This window comes from Malania oleifera, chromosome 8 (assembly GCF_029873635.1).
Source record: "Malania oleifera isolate guangnan ecotype guangnan chromosome 8, ASM2987363v1, whole genome shotgun sequence".
Lineage (NCBI taxonomy): Eukaryota > Viridiplantae > Streptophyta > Magnoliopsida > Santalales > Ximeniaceae > Malania > Malania oleifera.
Genome location: NC_080424.1, coordinates 67,322,784 through 67,342,450, shown reverse-complemented (window position 1 = coordinate 67,342,450; position 19,667 = coordinate 67,322,784). Strand labels below are relative to the sequence as shown.

Sequence of the window (19,667 nt, the reverse complement as noted above, 5' to 3'; positions counted from 1 at the left end):
ATTGTGTTTCTTTTTGGAGATGTATATCTATATTTTGGGAAATACTGAAACTCTGGTATTGTAAATAAGGTTAAAGTGTTTTTATGTTTTTTCGCTGCATAGGTGGTATGTTTTGTGAATAGGTATCCTCGGTACCACTTGAGGTCCGAGACGTTATAGGTATCAGAGTAATATTATATTGTTGCAAGATATATATATTATATATAAAAAAATGAAAATAATTTTGGGGTCACTACAATTATGACATAACTATTATATATTGTTTTTTCTATAGGAGAAGTGTCCTTTAGCATAAAATTTGTCAATTCCTATACATGTCAATATAAATAAAACCAAATACTGAATAAGATAATTTTTAATACATATTAATTCTATATATGGAGCCAGACATATTAAATGCTATAAATACCCAAAAATAATAAGTTATTTTAATAAATTATTATCACTAGTGTCATAACAGTGTTTTTGCATAAAATCCTTCTTCTACACATAATTCCTTTCTTACCATCATAATAATTCCTTTCTTACCATCATATAACTTGCTTTCTTTAACTCATGTGCATTTTTAATTCATGCTAATTGAATAGTTCGAAGTCTTAAAAAACGAACTGCACTAAACGTAAACATCGTGAATATGATAAAATTTAGGACAAAAGACATTCACGTCCTTGAGATTTGGCAAGAAGATATAGACCTCCTCTAAGATTTCAAAAAATGTCGCAAACCCCCCCCCTAAGGTTTTAAAAATATCACAGATCTCTCCTAAAATTTGTCAAAAAGATATAGATCTTTCATTGAAAAACTTATCTTTTTGCAAAATACAAGAGAATATTTGTGCCTTTTTGACAAAGTTCAAGGAATATCCCTGAGATTTATGAAATCTCAACGGAGGTCTATTGAATTTTTGAAATCTTAAGGGAGGTTATTATCTTTTTACCAAACCTTAATGAAGATTAGTGTCTTTTACTCTAAAATTTATTTAAGAATAAATTTTTTTATTCAACCTTTCACGTTATAATCTCCTTTTCTTGCAAGAATCCATTTATATCTCCAATAGCCAAAAACTAAGGAAAAAAGTTGCAATATGTAAAATATAAAATTAAGGCTTCAACTTTAGCATTCTTCTCTTATAAACAATATTTAAACACACACACACACACACACACACACACACTAGCTTGCCACTCACCCAATCTCCAATTTTTTAAATTTCAAATTTATTTTATGTATATGCTCAACATTTTGTGTCATGAAAAATGATTGACCTTTCAATTGGTAATGCATCAATAGAACACACAAACTGGGTCTTTAGTTAGCCGGTCACAATTTTGTCTGCCCAAGTACCACATCTGTAATTCACATCTAGGACATGACCAAATCAAGATGGAATCATTTAATTGTGCGCTCCACCATTATCCTAGCTAGGCACCCATTTTTTGGATTCATTTTTTCTTCCACCATTATCCTAGTTGACCACTCACAATTCAAAAAATTTAAATATCTAAAATAAGGAGCTATAGTAATTGTGGCACTTGAGAAGTTGAACTCTTTTGATGATTTGTGAGCACATGATCTCATGGTGATGGGGAAATTGTAGAGAAGGGGAGTACTAAGGTTAGCCCTAAGAGATGTCGAATTTGGTTGAGAGCAACAAGGCCCATCTCGGTTGCAATAATAGTAGGGAATAGCATAGTAAAAAGAGAGGATTAGTGATTAATTAGAAAATCCTTGTTTAGAAAGGCAGTTGTTTCAATTTTTGGAAAATTTGATTAAGATGGGTACCATAGATTTTTGTCACATAAATAAATAATGGTCTTTCGTGATACCATGCAGATAATATATTAGCTATATTGTTATGTTTATCATCCAAAAATTACACTTGTAATTACCTACTACTTTATATAGTTGTACTATAACTATATATAGTATAATATGTACAAAAGGAGTGAGTAAGCATCAGTGTGATATTTAGGAGGTAAGTATAACATTTATGTAATATTAACTATGTGGCTAATTAATATTGATTGTTTGAAAGTTCATGTGGTTAGATTGCCTAATCTATCAATTGTTTAATACTCGTTGTGGAGTGAATAAAAAAATCTATATATCAATTGTTCTTAATTTTTTCACGGAGGCCGCTCAAGTAGCGGCTATTAGCATTATATTCAAGTAATCGTTAACTGTTTATTTCAAAAAGTAAGGGTTGAAACGAAAATGATGAATTCTAACCTATAAGTTTACGATACTTATTACATAAAAATCAGATCATTTTCTTAATTAAATTTTTAAATAGATAATTCACTTTTGATTTGAAAGTAAAAGTATTGATTGAGTAATGAGATTTTGGTCTCAAGACAGAAGCACTTTTATCATTGGCTTTTTTGACCATGTGGACAAAAACAAAGGGATGAGTTGTCGTCCATGGCTGCATAAGTGCTTAACCACCCTCTCTCCTTTTCTCCTGTCAATTATTATTATTATTTAATTAATTTATATTTATTACTACATCTCTCCGACGAACATTGACCGACGACGTTACCAGCATTATGTGCACCGAACGGTACCAATGCGCCACGTAGTGCTCAGAAAACGGAGCATAACGCGCATTTTAGTCGTAAGCAAATCCCGGAGCGTAGTGCGCACCGGATGGCGTCGCCGCGGTAAATTTTCCAAAACTCAAAACCTCGCTCTCGTCCCCACTAGATCTCCGCAGCCGCGGCACCGGCTCTCCGGACCCAAACCTCCCCTAAATTCAGAAGGAAAAGCCCCAAAAATCTAGCGAAATAAGCTGAATTTTGAGGAAATTTATCTTGAACTACAGGATTATCGCCGCTCCTGTTCTATCGATTCGATCCTCACTCATCTGAAGCTCAGAAATATCTCTAGATTTGAATCTGCTCACACATTTTGATTCTTGATTTGTCTGATCGAGGTTGTCGTTTCATTTTCTGTACGTTTTTTTTTTGGCCTTGGCTTGCTTTGTTTGATCTTTGTTGTATGGATTTTGTGTGTTTGCTGTCCATTCGCCTGTTTCTTCCTGGCTTCATTTGATTAGATCATGAGATGGTTTGATTGATGGCTTCGATCCGAAGAACTCTATCGCCGGCGTATCATGATCGGTCGTATCAGAACGGAGGAACTGCATTATCGGTGTCTTCGCCGTCTCACAAGTTTCTCTCCGATTCAAGACAGTCGTCGCCGGTGCCGTATTTCACCACATTTGTTAACGAAGGGCGTAAATTTCTCGCGGGTGTTTTTCTCCGGCGACGAAAAGGCCGCCAGGGATTGCAGCAATGGATTTTTCGGTGTGTGATTTTTTTCTTACTTGGATTCTTGGGAGGCATGACGCCGTTCGGCCATGTAGATGATATAAGGAGTAATGATTTCTCGTTTGATATCAAACAACCGCCGGTTAACGTGAAATTGGATCGCGGGCGGCTTCTTGAACGCGAGGATTTTGTGGTGGAGACGGTGAATTTAGGTGTCGAGACGCGGGTAAATATGAAAGAGAGGTTTGATTTTGTGCCGCGGAAACAGTTAATTGTGGTGACTCCCACTTATAATCGCGCACTTCAGGCATTTTACTTGAATAGATTGGGCCAGCTGCTCAGGCTAGTTCCGCCACCGCTGCTGTGGATTGTGGTTGAGATGAGCTCGGCTTCCATGGAAACTGCAGGGATACTGAGAAATACCGGTGTCATGTATAGGCATCTTGTGTGCACCCAGAATTCTTCGAATGTGAAGGACAGAGGTGTTCATCAGCGTAACACTGCTCTCGAGCACATTGAACGTCATAAACTTGATGGGGTTGTTTACTTTGCTGATGATGATAATATGTACTCACTTGAGCTGTTTGAAAGCATGAGAGAAATCAGGTAACTAAACTCCGTTCCTTCTGCAATACATTGAATGATGCCATGTTTCAACTTTGTCGGGCATCGGCTGTATATAATTTGATTTGTCTACATTATCCCTTGATTTGTCCGTGTTGGAAACTAAGAGCGCTTGCGATTAGATACAATATAAGGTAAAGTAGATTTTCTGGGCTAAAATGCAATTTAAGGTGCCACTCTGCGGAAAGGGCCTATGATATATTCCTGCTTCTGCAAGTGTGTATAACTTTTGATTAATTGCATCTTCAGATTGCCTTGAGATCTATCCCTTGAGCTATTGTGGCACTTTGTGCCTAGACCTGGTGAGAGCTTGTTCCGTCGTTGTGCTTCTCTGATCGAAAGATTTCTGAAAAAAAAAAAAATAAAGATTACAAGGGGGAATCCTGGATTCTTTCTTTCAAAGGGGGCAGACTTAGTAATATAATTTAACTATTTTTAAAGTTCATAAATGTGTATACCCATATGACAACATATTTAAAACTCATTTCATGTTATTAACCAAAAAAACATTTTTAAAAAAAAAATTATGTATGCTAAATTCTAGCTATTGACTTACATAATCAAATCTTTCTCTAATTCAATCGTTGATGGCCAGCTTTAGGGCTTTCGAATAAATTAATTTCATTGTCCTTATTCCTTTCACATGTAGCTGGACAAAGTAGGATGGTTGCGTTAGGTAGTTGTGAGTGACACGTTGTAATTATGCCACCTAAAATTGTGAAAAATGGGTAAAGGTAGGCTAGATCATCAGTTAGAATATGTGTTGTGTTGGTGCTAGAATATGGTGTCAAGTATGCAAGGCTGGATATGGGTAGGTAAAGAAGTTAGTCTAGGAGGCAAGGGTTAGATTAGCAACTTGGAATATAGGGATAGAAGTTTGGAGATAGTTGACACAGTGATTAGAAGAAAAATTAAAATAATCTACCTTCAAGAAACTATATGGTAGGGAAGAAAGTTAGAGAAATTGAAAAATCAGGGTTTAAACTTTAGCTCGTTAAAAAAAACACACACACACACACAACAACAACATAAGAATGTGGCAACCATAGACCTAAAAGATAGCATTGCAGATGTTTAAAAAGAGTAGGATATAGAATGATAAAAATCAAGATAATCTTAGGAAAAGATAATAAATGTTAGTAGTGCTTATGCTCTACAATAGGCTTAGCAAAAAAGGTTAAAAGACAATTCGGGAAATATGGAGAGTATTATACTAGGGATATCACGGGTTGAGAAACTATTTGTAGGAGCTTATTTGAATGGACACATTGGAAATGAAAATAAAGGTAATGGTAGGATACTCGGAGGACATGGATATGGAGATAAAAATGAGTCTAATGATATGATAACACAGATTGAGAAACTATTCGTGGGAGCTAATTTGAATGGATACATTAGAAAGGATAATAAAGGTAATGAGAGGGGTACATGGAGGACATGGGTATAGAGATAAAAATGAGTTCAATGATAGATTTTCACCATGTCATATGATCTATTTACAATGAATACATGCTTTAAGAAGAGAGAAGAACATTTAATACTTTAACTCCACGTTTGGTACAAAAGAATGAATTGAAATGGAATCAAAATTTTCACTTAATTTCGTTATGCTTCCCTTTCAATTTCAAATTTTTATTCCATTCCTTTCATACTCCCATTCTATTTGCAAAGCAAACGTGAGACATGACGTAAGAATGGGTAGGATAAAAGTCAAATAGATTTTCTTAACTAGGAGGGGAGACCATTGTGATTGTAAAATTATCTTAGCTGAAAGTTTAATTACACAACATATAATTTTAGTATTAGATATATGTATTAAAAAAATGAAAGAGGAAGGGTAACATCAATCAATGCAAGAGAACTAGGTGGTGAAACCTAAAAGGAGAAAATTTAAATATAAAATAATTGAAGATGGTGATTGGAAAATAGGAATAGCATAGGCGCAAACAATCTTTAGAGTAGAATAGCTATCTCTATTAAAAAGATAGCAAAAGAAATCGTAGATGAATATAGAGGAAGATTCTTAGATAGTAAGGAGAGTTGTTGGTGGGATGAAATGTACATTAATCTGTGAAGACAAAAGCTTTTGGTTTAAAACATGGCAAAAATATAGAAATAGGGAGAACTTTAAAAAGTATAGTGAGGAAAGAAAAGATGCAAAGAAGGCTGTTAGTGAAGGCAAATATAGAGCATATGATACTTTATATACTTGACTAAATTCAAAGAAGATGAAGTGTCTTATTTAAACTTGCTAGTGCTAGACAAAGAAGACAAAGCAAAGATTTAAATACTGTAAATCTACAAAAGATAGGATGATAGTGTCTTGGTTAAAGAAGAAGAAAAAATCGGAAGTTACTTTAAGAAGCTATTTAATGAAAAATCAAGTAGAAAGCTTCAAATTATAATCTAAAAAAAAGGGAAAAAGGCAAAAAACGAGGTTGATAGTGTCTTGATTTAAGAAGACAAAGTGAAAGAATGATGACAAAGTTCTTTTAATAAGCTATTTAATGAAAACCAAGTAGAAGGCTTAAAACTAGAATTGACAAATGATGAAAAGGCTTAATTTTGAGATTTATTTGGAAAATTCAAGTTAATGAAATTAAGTTTGCATTAAAAAAAATGGAAAATGGAAAACTAAAGGACTAGATGACATCTCAATTGAAGCTTAGAAATGCCCGGGTGATAATGGAATTATTTGGTTAACTAATTCGTTTAACTCAATCATAAGAACTAAGAAAATGCTAGATAGAAAAAAGGAGGAAAAACACTTTAATACCTATATTCAAAAATAAAGGAGATACTCAAGATTGTAATAACTATCACAGAATTCAACTTATGAGTCATACAATTAGATTGTGGAAAGGGATAATTGAACAAAGACTATGGTTAGAAATAGGGGTTTCAGAAAAGCATTTGGAAATCAGTTTGGTTATGCCTGGTTGATTAAAAATGCTATATATCTTCTAAGAAGATCAATGTAACAGTTTAGAAGAGGGACTTGCACATGGTTTTTATTGACTTAGATATCTTTAAGCGTATGATAAGGTATGCAGTGAAGTTTATGGTGGGTTCTAGAAAAAAATAAGGAGTATGCAGTGGATGTATCGGTGTCATTAAGGATACGTACTATAGAGTAATGACTAGTATTAGGACTAGGTAGAGATTTATTGAATTTCCATTTATTATTTGCGTTGAGCCCTAGTCTTTTTTGCATTTTTGATGGATGAACTTACTAGGAGTATCCAAAATGAGTTTTCAAGGCGTGCATTGTTTCTAGATGATAGTCTTGATTAATGAAACTAGGGGTTGAGTAGAATATCTAAGTTAGAATTCTGGAGAGAAGCTTTAGAATCTAGAGGTTTTAGGATGAGAATAAATAGGACAAAATATACAAAGAGCGAGGAACAATCGGGTGCTGTAGAGTTCGTTGAAAATTCTTCAATCATGGAACCTATTGTGGAAAATCCTTTTGAGATTATTTCTCCTCAATCCAGTAAACTTGCACCTTCATCCCTTTCATCTTCTCCCTTGATATTTTCCTTAACCAAGTCTAGTGAAACATTGTCTATCATTTTAGAATATGGACCGAATGCATATTTGCCTGAGCTGCCAATAGATTTGGAATTGAAAGTGGGGAAGACAGCTACATACAGATGCATATTTGGGGAGATGTTTGTTTGTCCCATGTTGAGAATGCAATGGAAAAGCGGCCTATAACTTTCTATAAAAACCCGTCGCCCAGTCAAGTCCCTTGAACTCGCCAGCGGCCAGCTTGCTGAGTGGGCCTTCTAACCAACGGTCCTGGCTTGGTAGAAGCCCATGCTATGTCCCATTTTCATGGGCCTTGGCTGTATATTAGAAACATTAATTTTTATGCCAATAGGTAAAAAAAACTGAACCAAACCCATTAACCGGCTTAACCGAGATGTTTAGTAACCAACAATTTCGGCTTAGTGTTAGTTCACTATTTTAAAAAACCAATAGATTTGTTTTGGTTCTCGTTTTTCCCAAAACCAAACCGCATCGAACTGATTACACCCCTAGTTGAGTGTGAATCTTGTTGGTTGGGATAGCACCATCATGTTGTTTGCTTCTTGAGTTAATAAATGGGTGGTTAGTCCTTTCTTGTTAGTTTGTTATGATGTTTGGGATCCTAGTTGTGTCATGTTAAACCTAGGGTTCCTATATTTTCTTACATTTGTCAGTGACAACTCTTGGATGATTTTGATTCATTTAACAAAAGATTGTTCTAAGTTGTTTAATATCTTTTGTTCCTTATGTTTTGAAATAAGGACTTAGTTTGATGTACCAGTTAGGATACATAATGGTAAGGGGTACTTTGATACCAATTCGCTATCCATATGACTAATTTTGGTCTAATCCATTTGTACTCTTGTAGGTAAGGGGTACTTCGATACCAATTCGCTATCCATATGCCTAACTTTGGTCTAATCCAATTGTAATCTTGTGACTTTACAACAAAATGGAATTGCGGAGGGAAAAACAAACATATTCTCAAAGTCACTTCACTTGTGCCTTATTTTATTACATATCTTTAAAGGTTTTTGGAGTGATGTCATGCTTATTGCATGTTCTCTCATTAAAATGCTGTTCTTTGTCCATTGTGGTAAAATATCCTATCTAGTTCTCTTCGAAAGGCTCCTTTTTTTCTCTCTTTCCCTTGTATATTTGGGTGTGTTTCCTTTGTCCATAAGTTAAGTCGAGGAATGTACGAGTTTGATCCTTGTGCTATCATATGTATTTTTCAGGGCTGCTCTTGTACTCAAAAGGGATATAGATGTTATAATGCTACTCCTCCTGCATATGACTCGTGTCCACGTCTGATGATTGTGTTTTGATCTTGTAAGGTAAACACACCTCTACCAACGTCCAATCTCTAATTTCATTTTATGAGTTCTCATCACCCTCATATTATTGTTTCTTAGGACTGTACCCCTAAGTCTATCTTTGAAGCCTTATGCCATTTTGGGTGGAGGACTGCAATTGGTGTGGGGATGAGTGCGTTACATGGCAATGACACTTGGGAATCAGCATCTCTTCTTGCTGATAATTCTATGGTTGCTTGTCGCTAGGTGTATACCGTGAAGGGTAATCCTGATGGTTTCATGGCTTCTCTGAAGGCTTGCCTTGTTGCTAAAGGATATACTCAGTTGTACAATTTTGGTTATTATGACACATTCTCTCTGTCTCAGTTCATTTTTTCATTACCTTAGCCATCACTTGTCATTTGCCTCAACATAAGTTAAATGTGAATAATACCCTTTGACTTGTTGATCTTCAAGACGAGGTCTATATGGAGCAACTTCCTAGGTTTGTTTCTTAGGAAGAATCATCCGCATTGATCTATTGTCAAAAAAAAATCCTTATATGGATCGGAATGTTGGGCGACGAAGAAACATAATATCCAAAAAGTAAAAGTTGCCGAGATGAGAATGCTTAGATGGATGAGTGGTATAACATTAAAAGATAAATTAAGGAATGAACATATTCATGGTAAGTTAGGTGTAGCTCCTATAGAAGATAAGATAAGGGAGGGATGATTCAGATGATATGGACACTTGAATCGTAGGCCTTATAGTGTACCTGTGAGGAAGAGTGACTTAGTTACTATGAGGGGGTAGTAGAAGAGGTAGGAATAGACCTAAAATAACTTAGGAGGAGATAGTAAGGACTTAATATCCTTGAATCTATCAAAAGAAATGGTCCTGATCGCATAAATTGGCGGAAAAGATTCATATAGCCAACCCCACTTAGTGGGACTAGGCTTGGTTTTGGTTTTATATGTTTCTAAGCAATCTCCTAGAGCATGGTGCTTGAAGTTGGCCGTTAGCAATGTGTGGTAGATCACTCTAAAGTCTATTGCTATGTTGTCGCTGGTAGGATTTTGTTGATTGTGCATGTAGATGACATTGTAGTTACTGGTGATGATGATTAGGGTATTCAGAGCTTGAAGCAGTTTCTACAGGCAAAGTTTCTATTAAATTTTGATATATGTGGTTGGCCCACAACCTAATAGTTTAAGATTTTAGGTAAAGTGGTAATTTACATGGTATCAGAATTGGTTACTAGGAGGTCTTGGGTTCAAGCCTTCTTGCCCGCGTTTATGTGTGGTGTTTAAAAATATATATATATATATATATATATTGTATTCCCTATCATGGGTGTTATTTAACGCGTGTCTCTCCATGTGCTGTTGGGTTGCATGTGCGGGGGAGTGTTAAAACTTATATACATTGTTGGTCCACAGCATAACAGCTTAAGCTTTTAGGTAAAGTGGTAATCTAACTATTTCAAACCAAAGATTTGGGCCCATTAAAATACTTCTTAGGCATAGAAGCATCTAGATCGCATGTGGGGTCTGTATTGTCACAGCAGAAACTTGTTCTAGATCTTTTAGATGAGACTAGGTTGTTGGGATCCAAACCCACAGATATATTTGCGGATTTGAGCAACAAATTATTACCAGATGTGGGTGATTTGTTGGCTGACCTTGGACATTATTAGAGACTTGTTGGGAAATTAAACTATCTCATAGTCACACACCTAAGATATATCATTTGCAGAAGTGTTGTAAGTCAATTCTTAGATTCTCCTGGAAGGAACCACTGGGATGCTGTCATTTTTATCTTGTTGTACCTCAAAGGTGATTCGGGAGGAGGCCTTTTGTATCAAAATTGAGTCAGCACTTGTATTCAAGGTTAGATGCAGATTGAACTTGGCCACCCTCTAATAGGAGATCGACGACCTCAGGCATTGTGTGTTTGTGGGTGGTAACCTAGTATGAAGAGTAAAAAACACATTTTTTTTGCTTGGTGGAGGGCTGAGTTTGAATATAAGGCCATGTCTCATGCTACATATGAGTTGGTTTGGTTGAAGAACATGCTAGAAGAACTCGGTGTCCAATACTCTCAGCCTACTAAGGAGTTGATGTGTGATAATCAAGCTGCTATTTACGTTGCTTCCAATCCAGTCTTGTATGAGTGAATGAAGCATATCGCAGTTGATTGTCATTTTGTTTGGGAGAAAGTTGTGTAGAAGCTAAACACACTTATGTGAAGTCAGAACACTAGCTAATATGTTCACTAAAGTTTTAGGAGGTGCTCAGGGATTTGGTACAAGCTAGGAGCATATGATATCTATGCTCCAACTTGAGACGTTGTGCTATCAGTTATTGGTTATTTATTATTAGCACCTAGTTAGTAACTAAGTGCTGAGGGTATTAATAGTATTATGGTCATTTTATGTATTGGCATATATTAGAAATTGATGGAGAGACTATCTTTGTGATTAGGTCTTCTTCCAGCTTGAGACGTTGTGTTATCAGTTATTGGTTATTTATTATTAGAACCTAAGTTAGTAACTAAGAGTTGCTGAGGGTATTATGGTCATTTTATGTATTGTCATATGTTAGAAATTGATGGTGAGACTATCTTTGTGACAAGGTCTTCCTATTTATGCAACACATCAGGAGGGTGCAAAACTGTGAGATTATGATTTTGTGTGGCACTAAGATATTTCTTCGATTAGAGATTTAAGTGAGATCAGAAAAGAAATGAAGTGTGAGTAGAATTGTGAAAGACAGAGGGAATTTAAGAATTTAGGAGATTTATGTTTTATCTTTTTTTATCAGAAAATTAAAAATTTATTAAGGGGCACCAAAATTGCGCCACAAGGAAAATCACCTGTGATAAAGGGTGTCAAAATTTCAAGAATTGGATGAGAGTCTATCATGAACAAGCCACTATACCAACTAGCTAAATTAGTAGTCCATCTGTCTTTGATAATATGTGAGGGCGTAGCTGATACTTTGAATGATCTTCTATTTCTTTCCCTCCATCCAAGAAATGATGAAAGGAATAAGAGTAAAAAGTTTTCCTTCTTTCCTTCCTTGAGCGAATGCCTTTCCAAGCCCAAACTTCTCACTCCAATGTTTGGGCAGCAACATGCTGCTGCTTGATCAATCCAGATTTCTGGTACGAGAACAATGCAAGAGGAACCCAATTGTCCTGGCATTTTCCATGCACAAAAAACATCTGTTGACAAGAGGCAGTCCTATTTCTGCAGGCTGTCTATTGTAAGAATCTTCCAAAGAGTAGTCCCCCACGCAAGGGGGACCTGTTGGCTGCTACTGGAGAAGTCAGATTCCCATTGTAGGAGTTGACTGAAGCTGTCGTTTTTGTCTAGGGTCCGCTTAGGTTCATTAGGGATGTTTCTAAAGGGAACTTTGTACAGGCTGCCAATGAAATGCACAAGGTGATCAATCACACAATCATAGGATTTCCTTGGCAAGGGAATGTTCTAGGAAATCCCACTGACTGAAAGTTGGAGGTGTTTGCTGATTACTAGCTAGAGTTTCTTTGCCACAGGCCAAGCTGAATAGTAGGAAACCTTGTGCTAAGGGGAGAAAAGGCAGCACCAAGTGTCATGCTGAAAGAAAACATTATCCTCATTTCCACATCATATTTAATAAGGGAGAACAAATCTTCCCAGCCTTTCTTGGTGAGTCTCCAAACTCCAGCACCAGGGGACCCTCTACCTTCTTCATGGGCCCAACTATAGTTGTCAAATTAGATCCCAATTGGGAATCAAAATGGTTTTTTCACTGTTAAATCTTTCTACAAGAAGCTCTCATTGTTGGGAACAAATTGCAACAACTCTCCTTGGATTCACATTTAGAGGACGGAGGCCCCTTCAAAGGTTGCTTTTTTGTTTGGGAGTCCAGGCATGGAAATATTTTAACCCTTGACTATCTGCAGAAAAGAGGGCTTTCATTCACAAATAGGTGTTCTCTTTGTATTGCATGCAGAATCAGTCAACCACATTCTTCACCTCTGCCCTTGGACGAGGAACTTGTGGACAGCAGTGAGTTATGGCAAATTCAGTTGGAGGGGAGATTTTGGCTTGGAAAGGAATCAGAGCCACCAAGGGGAAGCGAAGGGCTTTAAACCTCATCCCTCTCGCCATCTTTTGGTGTGCGTGGAAAGAAAGAAATAAGAGAGCCTTCAAAGATTCAACTACTCCTCTTCAGACTTGCAAAGACCAGTGGGTTGCTGCTGTCTCCATCTGTCTTAATGGGAAAATTGTTAATGATCATAACACAATCCTTGATGTTTTTTTACCACAGGTTGGCATCCCCTTGATGCCTTGCTAATTTAATTTTCTCTTTATTGATAAAAAAAATTTTCAATCCTAAGATTCATCAGAAATTCTAAAAATCTGTTGTACCATAAATGCATATTTCTTAAAAAACACATTAAAAAATTGAAAGATATGGACAAAAATTGAATTACCATGTACCCTAGTATGCATACATACACATCTATGTATGGATGAAAAGTATGCTATACAAAGTTGGAAAAAGTAAAAGTAACTCAAATCTCAAAATGCTGAAGTGTCTTCTTTTCTAAACACCCCTAGCTTTGAAATAAACTATTCTTGAGTCAAACAAATGGAGACATTATGGAATTGTTAAACTCTAGAAAAATTTTAGGAAACCAAAATTTTGAAAACAATTCAAAAGAGAGAGAATGGTTGGATCATTTTGTTTATTTTGATTCTAAAGGACTTTAGAAAAACATTTAAGCCTTTTTTGCATTAGAAGGAGTAAGTGTTTGGATTTTTAAATAGTTGGATTTGATTGAAAACCAATTGGATCTGTTGGATTTGTGTCGGATGTGAATGCTCATTGATAAATTTGAATCAATAACCCTGATATTAGAAGTCAGTTCTTGCTAATTTTGATTTGCCTGCTAGATTCAAATCAACAAGCTAGTCAATTGAATCGACAAATCAAAATCATATCATTCAAATTGAAAAAAAATTGTACAATTTTGACAACTAGGAGTCCAACCATACTTATGTTTTATAATTTTGAAAATAATGACAGCTAAAAATATCAACTTGACAAACATTAATTGTAAGTATTAGTATAGACAAAACTATATAAATACATGTATTGTTTATATTTATATTTATATTTATGCTCGGCTTGTTTGTTGTTGTTGTTGTTGTTGTTTGTCGTTGTTTATATATGCATGGGGGGTCACTGTGGGCAAATGTCCATACTGCTCCCAAACTAGATCTGCCCATGCTTGTTTTGCTATGACCTCCAAAAATTTTAGATGGATAAGGTCCTCCTTAAACCATGATGTAGCTGATTATGACCTCTTGAAAAGTTAAAATACATCCAATCCGTCACCCGAAAATCAAAATTCAAGCTCTATTGACGAGCACCTGCCGTGGATATTCTCAAAGTCTCGAATGCGTCTCGTGACATGAAGAGGAAGTCCCAAACTCAAGTTATGAGATTTTGGCATGGAACAATATTCTACTTTTCATATGAACCATACTGAATTTGAAAGTGCATCAGTCCAATCCCTTAGCAGAAGGGGAAAAAATAGTGCCACTTATATTCCCCATGTCCATTTGTTGATTGCCTTATTGAGAAATTAATAAAAAAAATTTGTATGACTTAATTATAGGTTTTAATAGATGCTTCTTATGATTTTGTTGTTTGTGAAAATAATGTTCCCATTTTGGGCATTGTACCAAAGGTATTTGTATTTGTGAGTGAGGATTTTCCCTACCTTCTAATATTGAATAGATGCATTATTTCTTTTGGATTGGACCAAGATATTCAATCTAGCTATGTTGTACAAATGACCTATAGGATGCACGCACACATGGCAACTAAAAATAGAACAGATCAAAGAGAAGAGCACGACAATTTTACATTGTAAGGCAATGTGTCTACATTCATGAAGTCCCTACAAGAGCTCCATATACTATAAAAAGAGAACTGCCTTGGGTTTCAACCCCAAACTACAAATATGAATATCCTTCCCAAAAATGCCCTCATTTAACAACAAATGGACACTGCTCCTGGGCTCAACATACTACACTCAAGGGAGGCTAGGTCCTTTGGGCCTCTCGCCCGTTACATGAAACCTTTCCCTCTCTTATATACTTCAAGTGGACCACCCTCTGAACTCAATGATCTCCACCTTGGCAAAGGCTCTCTCCTTTGGAGCTTTTCAGGCCTATACCTCTACTTGAAGCCATAGATTGTTGATTCAACAACTTGCAACATGGGCAAGTTGAAACAATGCATGGACATCTCCGTAGCAACGACTTCATCATGTTTGCTACGTCTCCCTACCTTAACAAGCTGAATCTCACTGGTGGCATTCAACTCCTTGTGAGATTTGGCTGTATGTGTTTTATGTTGATGTTATAGTTCTGATTCATTGCAAAGTAGATGGCACTCTTAAGTCAAGGAAGATGAGTAGTCATTGTCATATGTCAAGTTAAGTCAAGTTACTAATCATTTCAGCCACAACTTTTTTTGCAACCTCTATTATTACCAGATATTCTACCTTGGTGGTAGGATGCAATAATTGTACCATAGAATTCCAACAAATTGGCCTACTTGCCCTGGTGAAAACAACTTTTAGTTGACCTGTTACCCAATTCTCCTGCATGCCTACATTAACATATCCCTTAACTGAAGTTGAATGCTACCTTGTACCAAATTCAGTGTTGAATCAACAGCACCTTCCAAGTACTCGAGGTCCGATTTCAAAGCCCACTAGTCATGCCTGGATTTGTCATGAAGTTGTATACTAACTGCTAACTGCATGTGTAAAATTTGAACGAGCGAAAATCATGGCATGCATTAAGCATGTCATAGCATTTGCATATGGTGCCTGGGACATCTCCCTCGCTTCCTTTTTTAACTATGGACAATTTTCAATATAATTTAAAATGATTTGTCAATGGAGCAGACACTATAGCGCTACTCATGCTAAAGCTCTCCATTTTCTATTTAGATTTTTTGATATGCTCAAAAAGCTTTCTAGAAATTACCAGAAAGCAGCAACCTAGGTTTTGCCGAGTCAAATCTGCTCCATTTTTTTCCATTGCAGAAAAGAGATCCCTTTCCCCTGCTTTAAAAAATGATTAATAAGAAGTCTGGGAGGTTTCAGGTACTATGGATCCTCTGACTCTCAATTGTGTTGCCCTCCTAGGTCTCACCTGTGTTGCCTCTAGGTTGTGAAGTGCCTTGAGATGGCCGTCTCCTCTCTCCCTGCCAGTGGGGAATCCACTCCTGGGCTCTGCTGCATCTGGCCCATTCTCTAAGGCACCTTTGCGAGACAGGGAGTGTGACAACGTATTCCTTGACTCCACAGGGCCTTCTCATCAGTTTTGGAGGAGACAATGGAGCGAGTTTGTTCTAGATTTCGGTCTTTGGTTGAGGTGATTTCTATTACAAGCATTGCTCATTCAGGATTACAGTGAGAACATCGAAAGGTGTGTTTAACAAAAAACTCCCTTGGGGAGTGAGGTTGTTATGACATATAAAAAACAACTATGCACGAGAGGCTGTGGAGAGATGCAGATGGGGCAATTTGGTAGTTTAGTGCTAGCACACAATTACCTATGTATGTGGACTACATGGTTTGCTCCAATGGTGGCTAAGGTTTATGTGGGGAGAGGTCACAGGATGACAACGGGGTGGAGTGAGCTGGGATAATCGAGTGCTGTGTTGGGTTTGGGAAAGAACATGGGTTATAAAAGGGGAATTTATTCTCTGTAGGACTAGCAATGCTTGTTTAATGAACAAGCCTAACATGGTGCCAATGAGGCCCCCAGATAAGCCTTTTAATGAGCAGTCCTGCAATCAATTGAAAAAGAGAATGTCTGCTACGGTTAATGGGATAATTGATCGTGGAAGACTTTCCAAGGCCCAGAATTGAACTTGTTTGGATACAAGCTGCTGGAGGGACCACTTAATGCAACAGAGGAGCCTCTCCAACATCCAGAATGGTTCTTATTTTGGTGCAATTTATGGGGTGATCACTTAATGTAACAGGGAGGGTATTCAATGGGCAGGTAAACAGTAATGACCCGGAAGCAGATTGGCTTTCATGTTTTGCTGGCAAGGACATTACGCAGGTGGAGAAGAGGTGATCAGCTATTTCTTCTTCTGAGACGAAATGGAATTGCGTAAAAGGAACTCTTAAGGATCTGTCAGAGGCGATCATCTGTTTGTTTTTTTTTTTAATTTAATATTTATAGAAAATGTCAATATAACTCAATTCTTTGCTACAATTAGCATGTCACCTGCTTATAATAATAGGATTATAGGAAGATAATAGACTATCAGTTATCTATGTGCTTGTGCCACTACCTCGATGTCTGCTTGAAGCCGTACAATGATTTCATTAAGGTGCGTGCTGACATGGTTCTTGTTCCTGTTTTGGTTGGTCTATATGAAGAGATCATATCCTTGAAACCATATTGTCTCGGCCTGCTTGTATCTACGCTGTGCTTATCTATTTGTTGTTTCTGCATTCAGTGTAGATGCATCATCAAGAAGCTTGTCTCCGCTCATCACCATCTTCTTATCCTCTAAATTGTACAATTTGAACACTTTAACCAACACCCCTCCTGCCCTTTCCCAAAGAAAATGCATTTCTTTGCTTTAACTTGGTTTGGATCTCCCTTGGATGTGAGCATATGGTGGATAATCAAAGATCCTCTGGTGTAGTCAACCTCTTGATATGTCCAAGCCGCCTCAGCAACTAAGGTGATTGTCTTGATTGTATTTGTTGAGAATCTCTTAAGCAATCTTGCTTGCAATCTTTATCATTTTTTATTCCATTCATCCTCTCAACAATCCGATTTTTCTGTGTTGTTTGAAGTATAAAATGTCAAACAATACCCTTAGATTGTAAAAGTCCAAAAACTCATTTCCTTTGTACTATACAAACTTCGAAAACTACAAATCTGTTGATGCATTTCTAAGTTTAGGGATCATAAAAATTAGAACCATAATTCAAGGGAGTTTGATGCCTTGTAAAGTTCAGAGTTAGTAGAATCCATTCAAATCATAAGGGGCTCTTCTCTTCCTATTTTCTTAGTTTAGGTTTTTATATTGTTTTCATTATTTCTTATTTTGTTTCGAAACACCCACCGACACTGCCTGAGTGTTTCTTCTCACTCTCTTTGTATTTCTAGCCTGGGATCATATGCCATCGGCTGCTGAAAGAATGCTGTTTCCTTCTACCACAAGCTATAAACGAGGGAGCCCCCATCAATGAAAAAAATGCAAAGAAAGAAAGAAAGTAGATTGATTGCCTCTTTGAAATTGATGATTATAGCTTGTGGACTGGAACGATCATTAGAGATCTAACGTCTCATTGTCTAGGGATTCATTATGGGATAGAGATCTTACATCTCATTGTCTAAGCACTTCGTATTCTATTGTCTTTGAAAAAATAATCTGAATGTTGAAGCTTTTTCAGCTTTAATAATTGTCTTGGCCTTATCTTGATTGATGTGTTCAATTTCAATTATGTGACATTGACCTGCTTGTGATCTGTAGCCGCTTTGGCATTTGGCCTGTTGCCATGCTTGCAAAAAGCAAAAACAAGGCGATACTGGAAGGTCCAGTATGCAATGGAAGTCGAGTAATTGGATGGCACACAAATGAGAAAAGTAAGAGACTTCGTCGATTCCATGTTGATATGTCAGGATTCGCATTTAACAGCACCATCTTGTGGGACCCAAAGAGGTGGAAACGTCCCACTTCAAATCCAATTCGACAGTTGGACACAGTCAAAGAGGGTTTCCAGGTAAATCATTTAATCATGTTTTAATATATTCGTTTGCATTACATTTTATAGGCGTTATTATAATACTATGTATTCAATTCAGTTTTCAATTTTATAGTTTTGTGTGCTGAAGTTGTCTTTCACAGGAGACAACATTTATAGAACAAGTGGTGGAAGATGAAAGTCAAATGGAAGGTACGTCGCCTGCTTGTTCAAGGATAATGAACTGGCATCTCCATTTTGAAGCTCATGATGTTGTGTATCCTAGAAGCTGGCTGCTTCAAAAGAACCTTGATGTTATTCTCCCAATTAAGTGATGGAATTCAAAGCTTTGTTCTCCAGAGCCCGAGGCAGGTCAGATTCATGAGTTGTGTACCTAAGCGTTTTTATACTTCATAGTTTTAGGCAGTCAACAAAGCAACAAAATGGGAATTACTTAGAAGATATAGCATTTTTGAATGTTGACTGTGTTGGAGACTTTCGGAAATATTTGCATGGTAGAAAAAAAAAAGTTGTTTTGTTTATTCGGAAAACCATGGCGCACTGGTTTTAACCTGGATTTTTTATTCGGAAACATGTAATACAACTACATTGCTTTTCAAATTATTGTAAGATATAATAATTCAAACCCAACCCCTAACCCCCTGCTCCCCAACCTTAAAGAGGCAAATGAAAAACAAAAGAAAGAAGTGATCTATTTTATTTTGTTATGGAGCTCCAGAATGTACTTTGGGCAGGCAATTCAGACAAGTATTTTCTAATATATTTTTCATTTTTGCTTTTTCTAATATATATATTTTTTCAATTGACAGTTCTGCATCTTATCGTGGTGGCTTTTCATTTTAGCAGATTGCACACCACCACCACCAAGAGGTCGTCTTGCAGATGCAAAGCTGGCAACAAGAAATGGGAGTTGTCTTAATTGAAGAAAATTTCTTCTTTTGCTTAGACAATTTCATTTTGTTTAGAGTGATTGTGCCTGCTCTTTGGGGCTTAAATTTTCTTGAGCAAGTTCTGGCCCACCCCCTTCACAACGGAAGGCGTTTGTGCTGATTTGCGTTGTATACTTTTTGTCCGGAGGTTACAAAATTAAGTACCAAAGGTTACATGTGGAAAATAGTGCTACAAATTTTCTTCA

General features: G+C 36.7%; 1 protein-coding gene across 7 annotated transcripts; it reads left to right on the top strand.

Moving 5' to 3' along the window:
- Positions 1 to 2,463: 2,463 nt before the first annotated feature.
- LOC131161565 (probable beta-1,4-xylosyltransferase IRX9H) lies at positions 2,464 to 19,667 on the top strand. 7 transcript variants are annotated; one of them, XM_058117405.1, is made up of 4 exons: positions 2,464 to 3,875; positions 18,301 to 18,550; positions 18,676 to 18,883; positions 19,379 to 19,667. In XM_058117405.1, the coding sequence occupies exons 1-3, from the start codon at positions 3,076 to 3,078 to the stop codon at positions 18,844 to 18,846; spliced, it is 1,221 nt and encodes a 406-aa protein (XP_057973388.1). In that variant the 5' UTR covers positions 2,464 to 3,075; the 3' UTR covers positions 18,847 to 18,883; positions 19,379 to 19,667. The 7 variants fall into 7 exon arrangements, 4 of the variants coding, with proteins under 4 accessions (XP_057973388.1, XP_057973387.1, XP_057973389.1 ...); XM_058117404.1 differs by having other exon boundaries at positions 2,473 to 3,875; positions 19,342 to 19,667; XR_009138581.1 differs by having other exon boundaries at positions 2,530 to 3,875; positions 18,663 to 18,883; positions 19,342 to 19,667.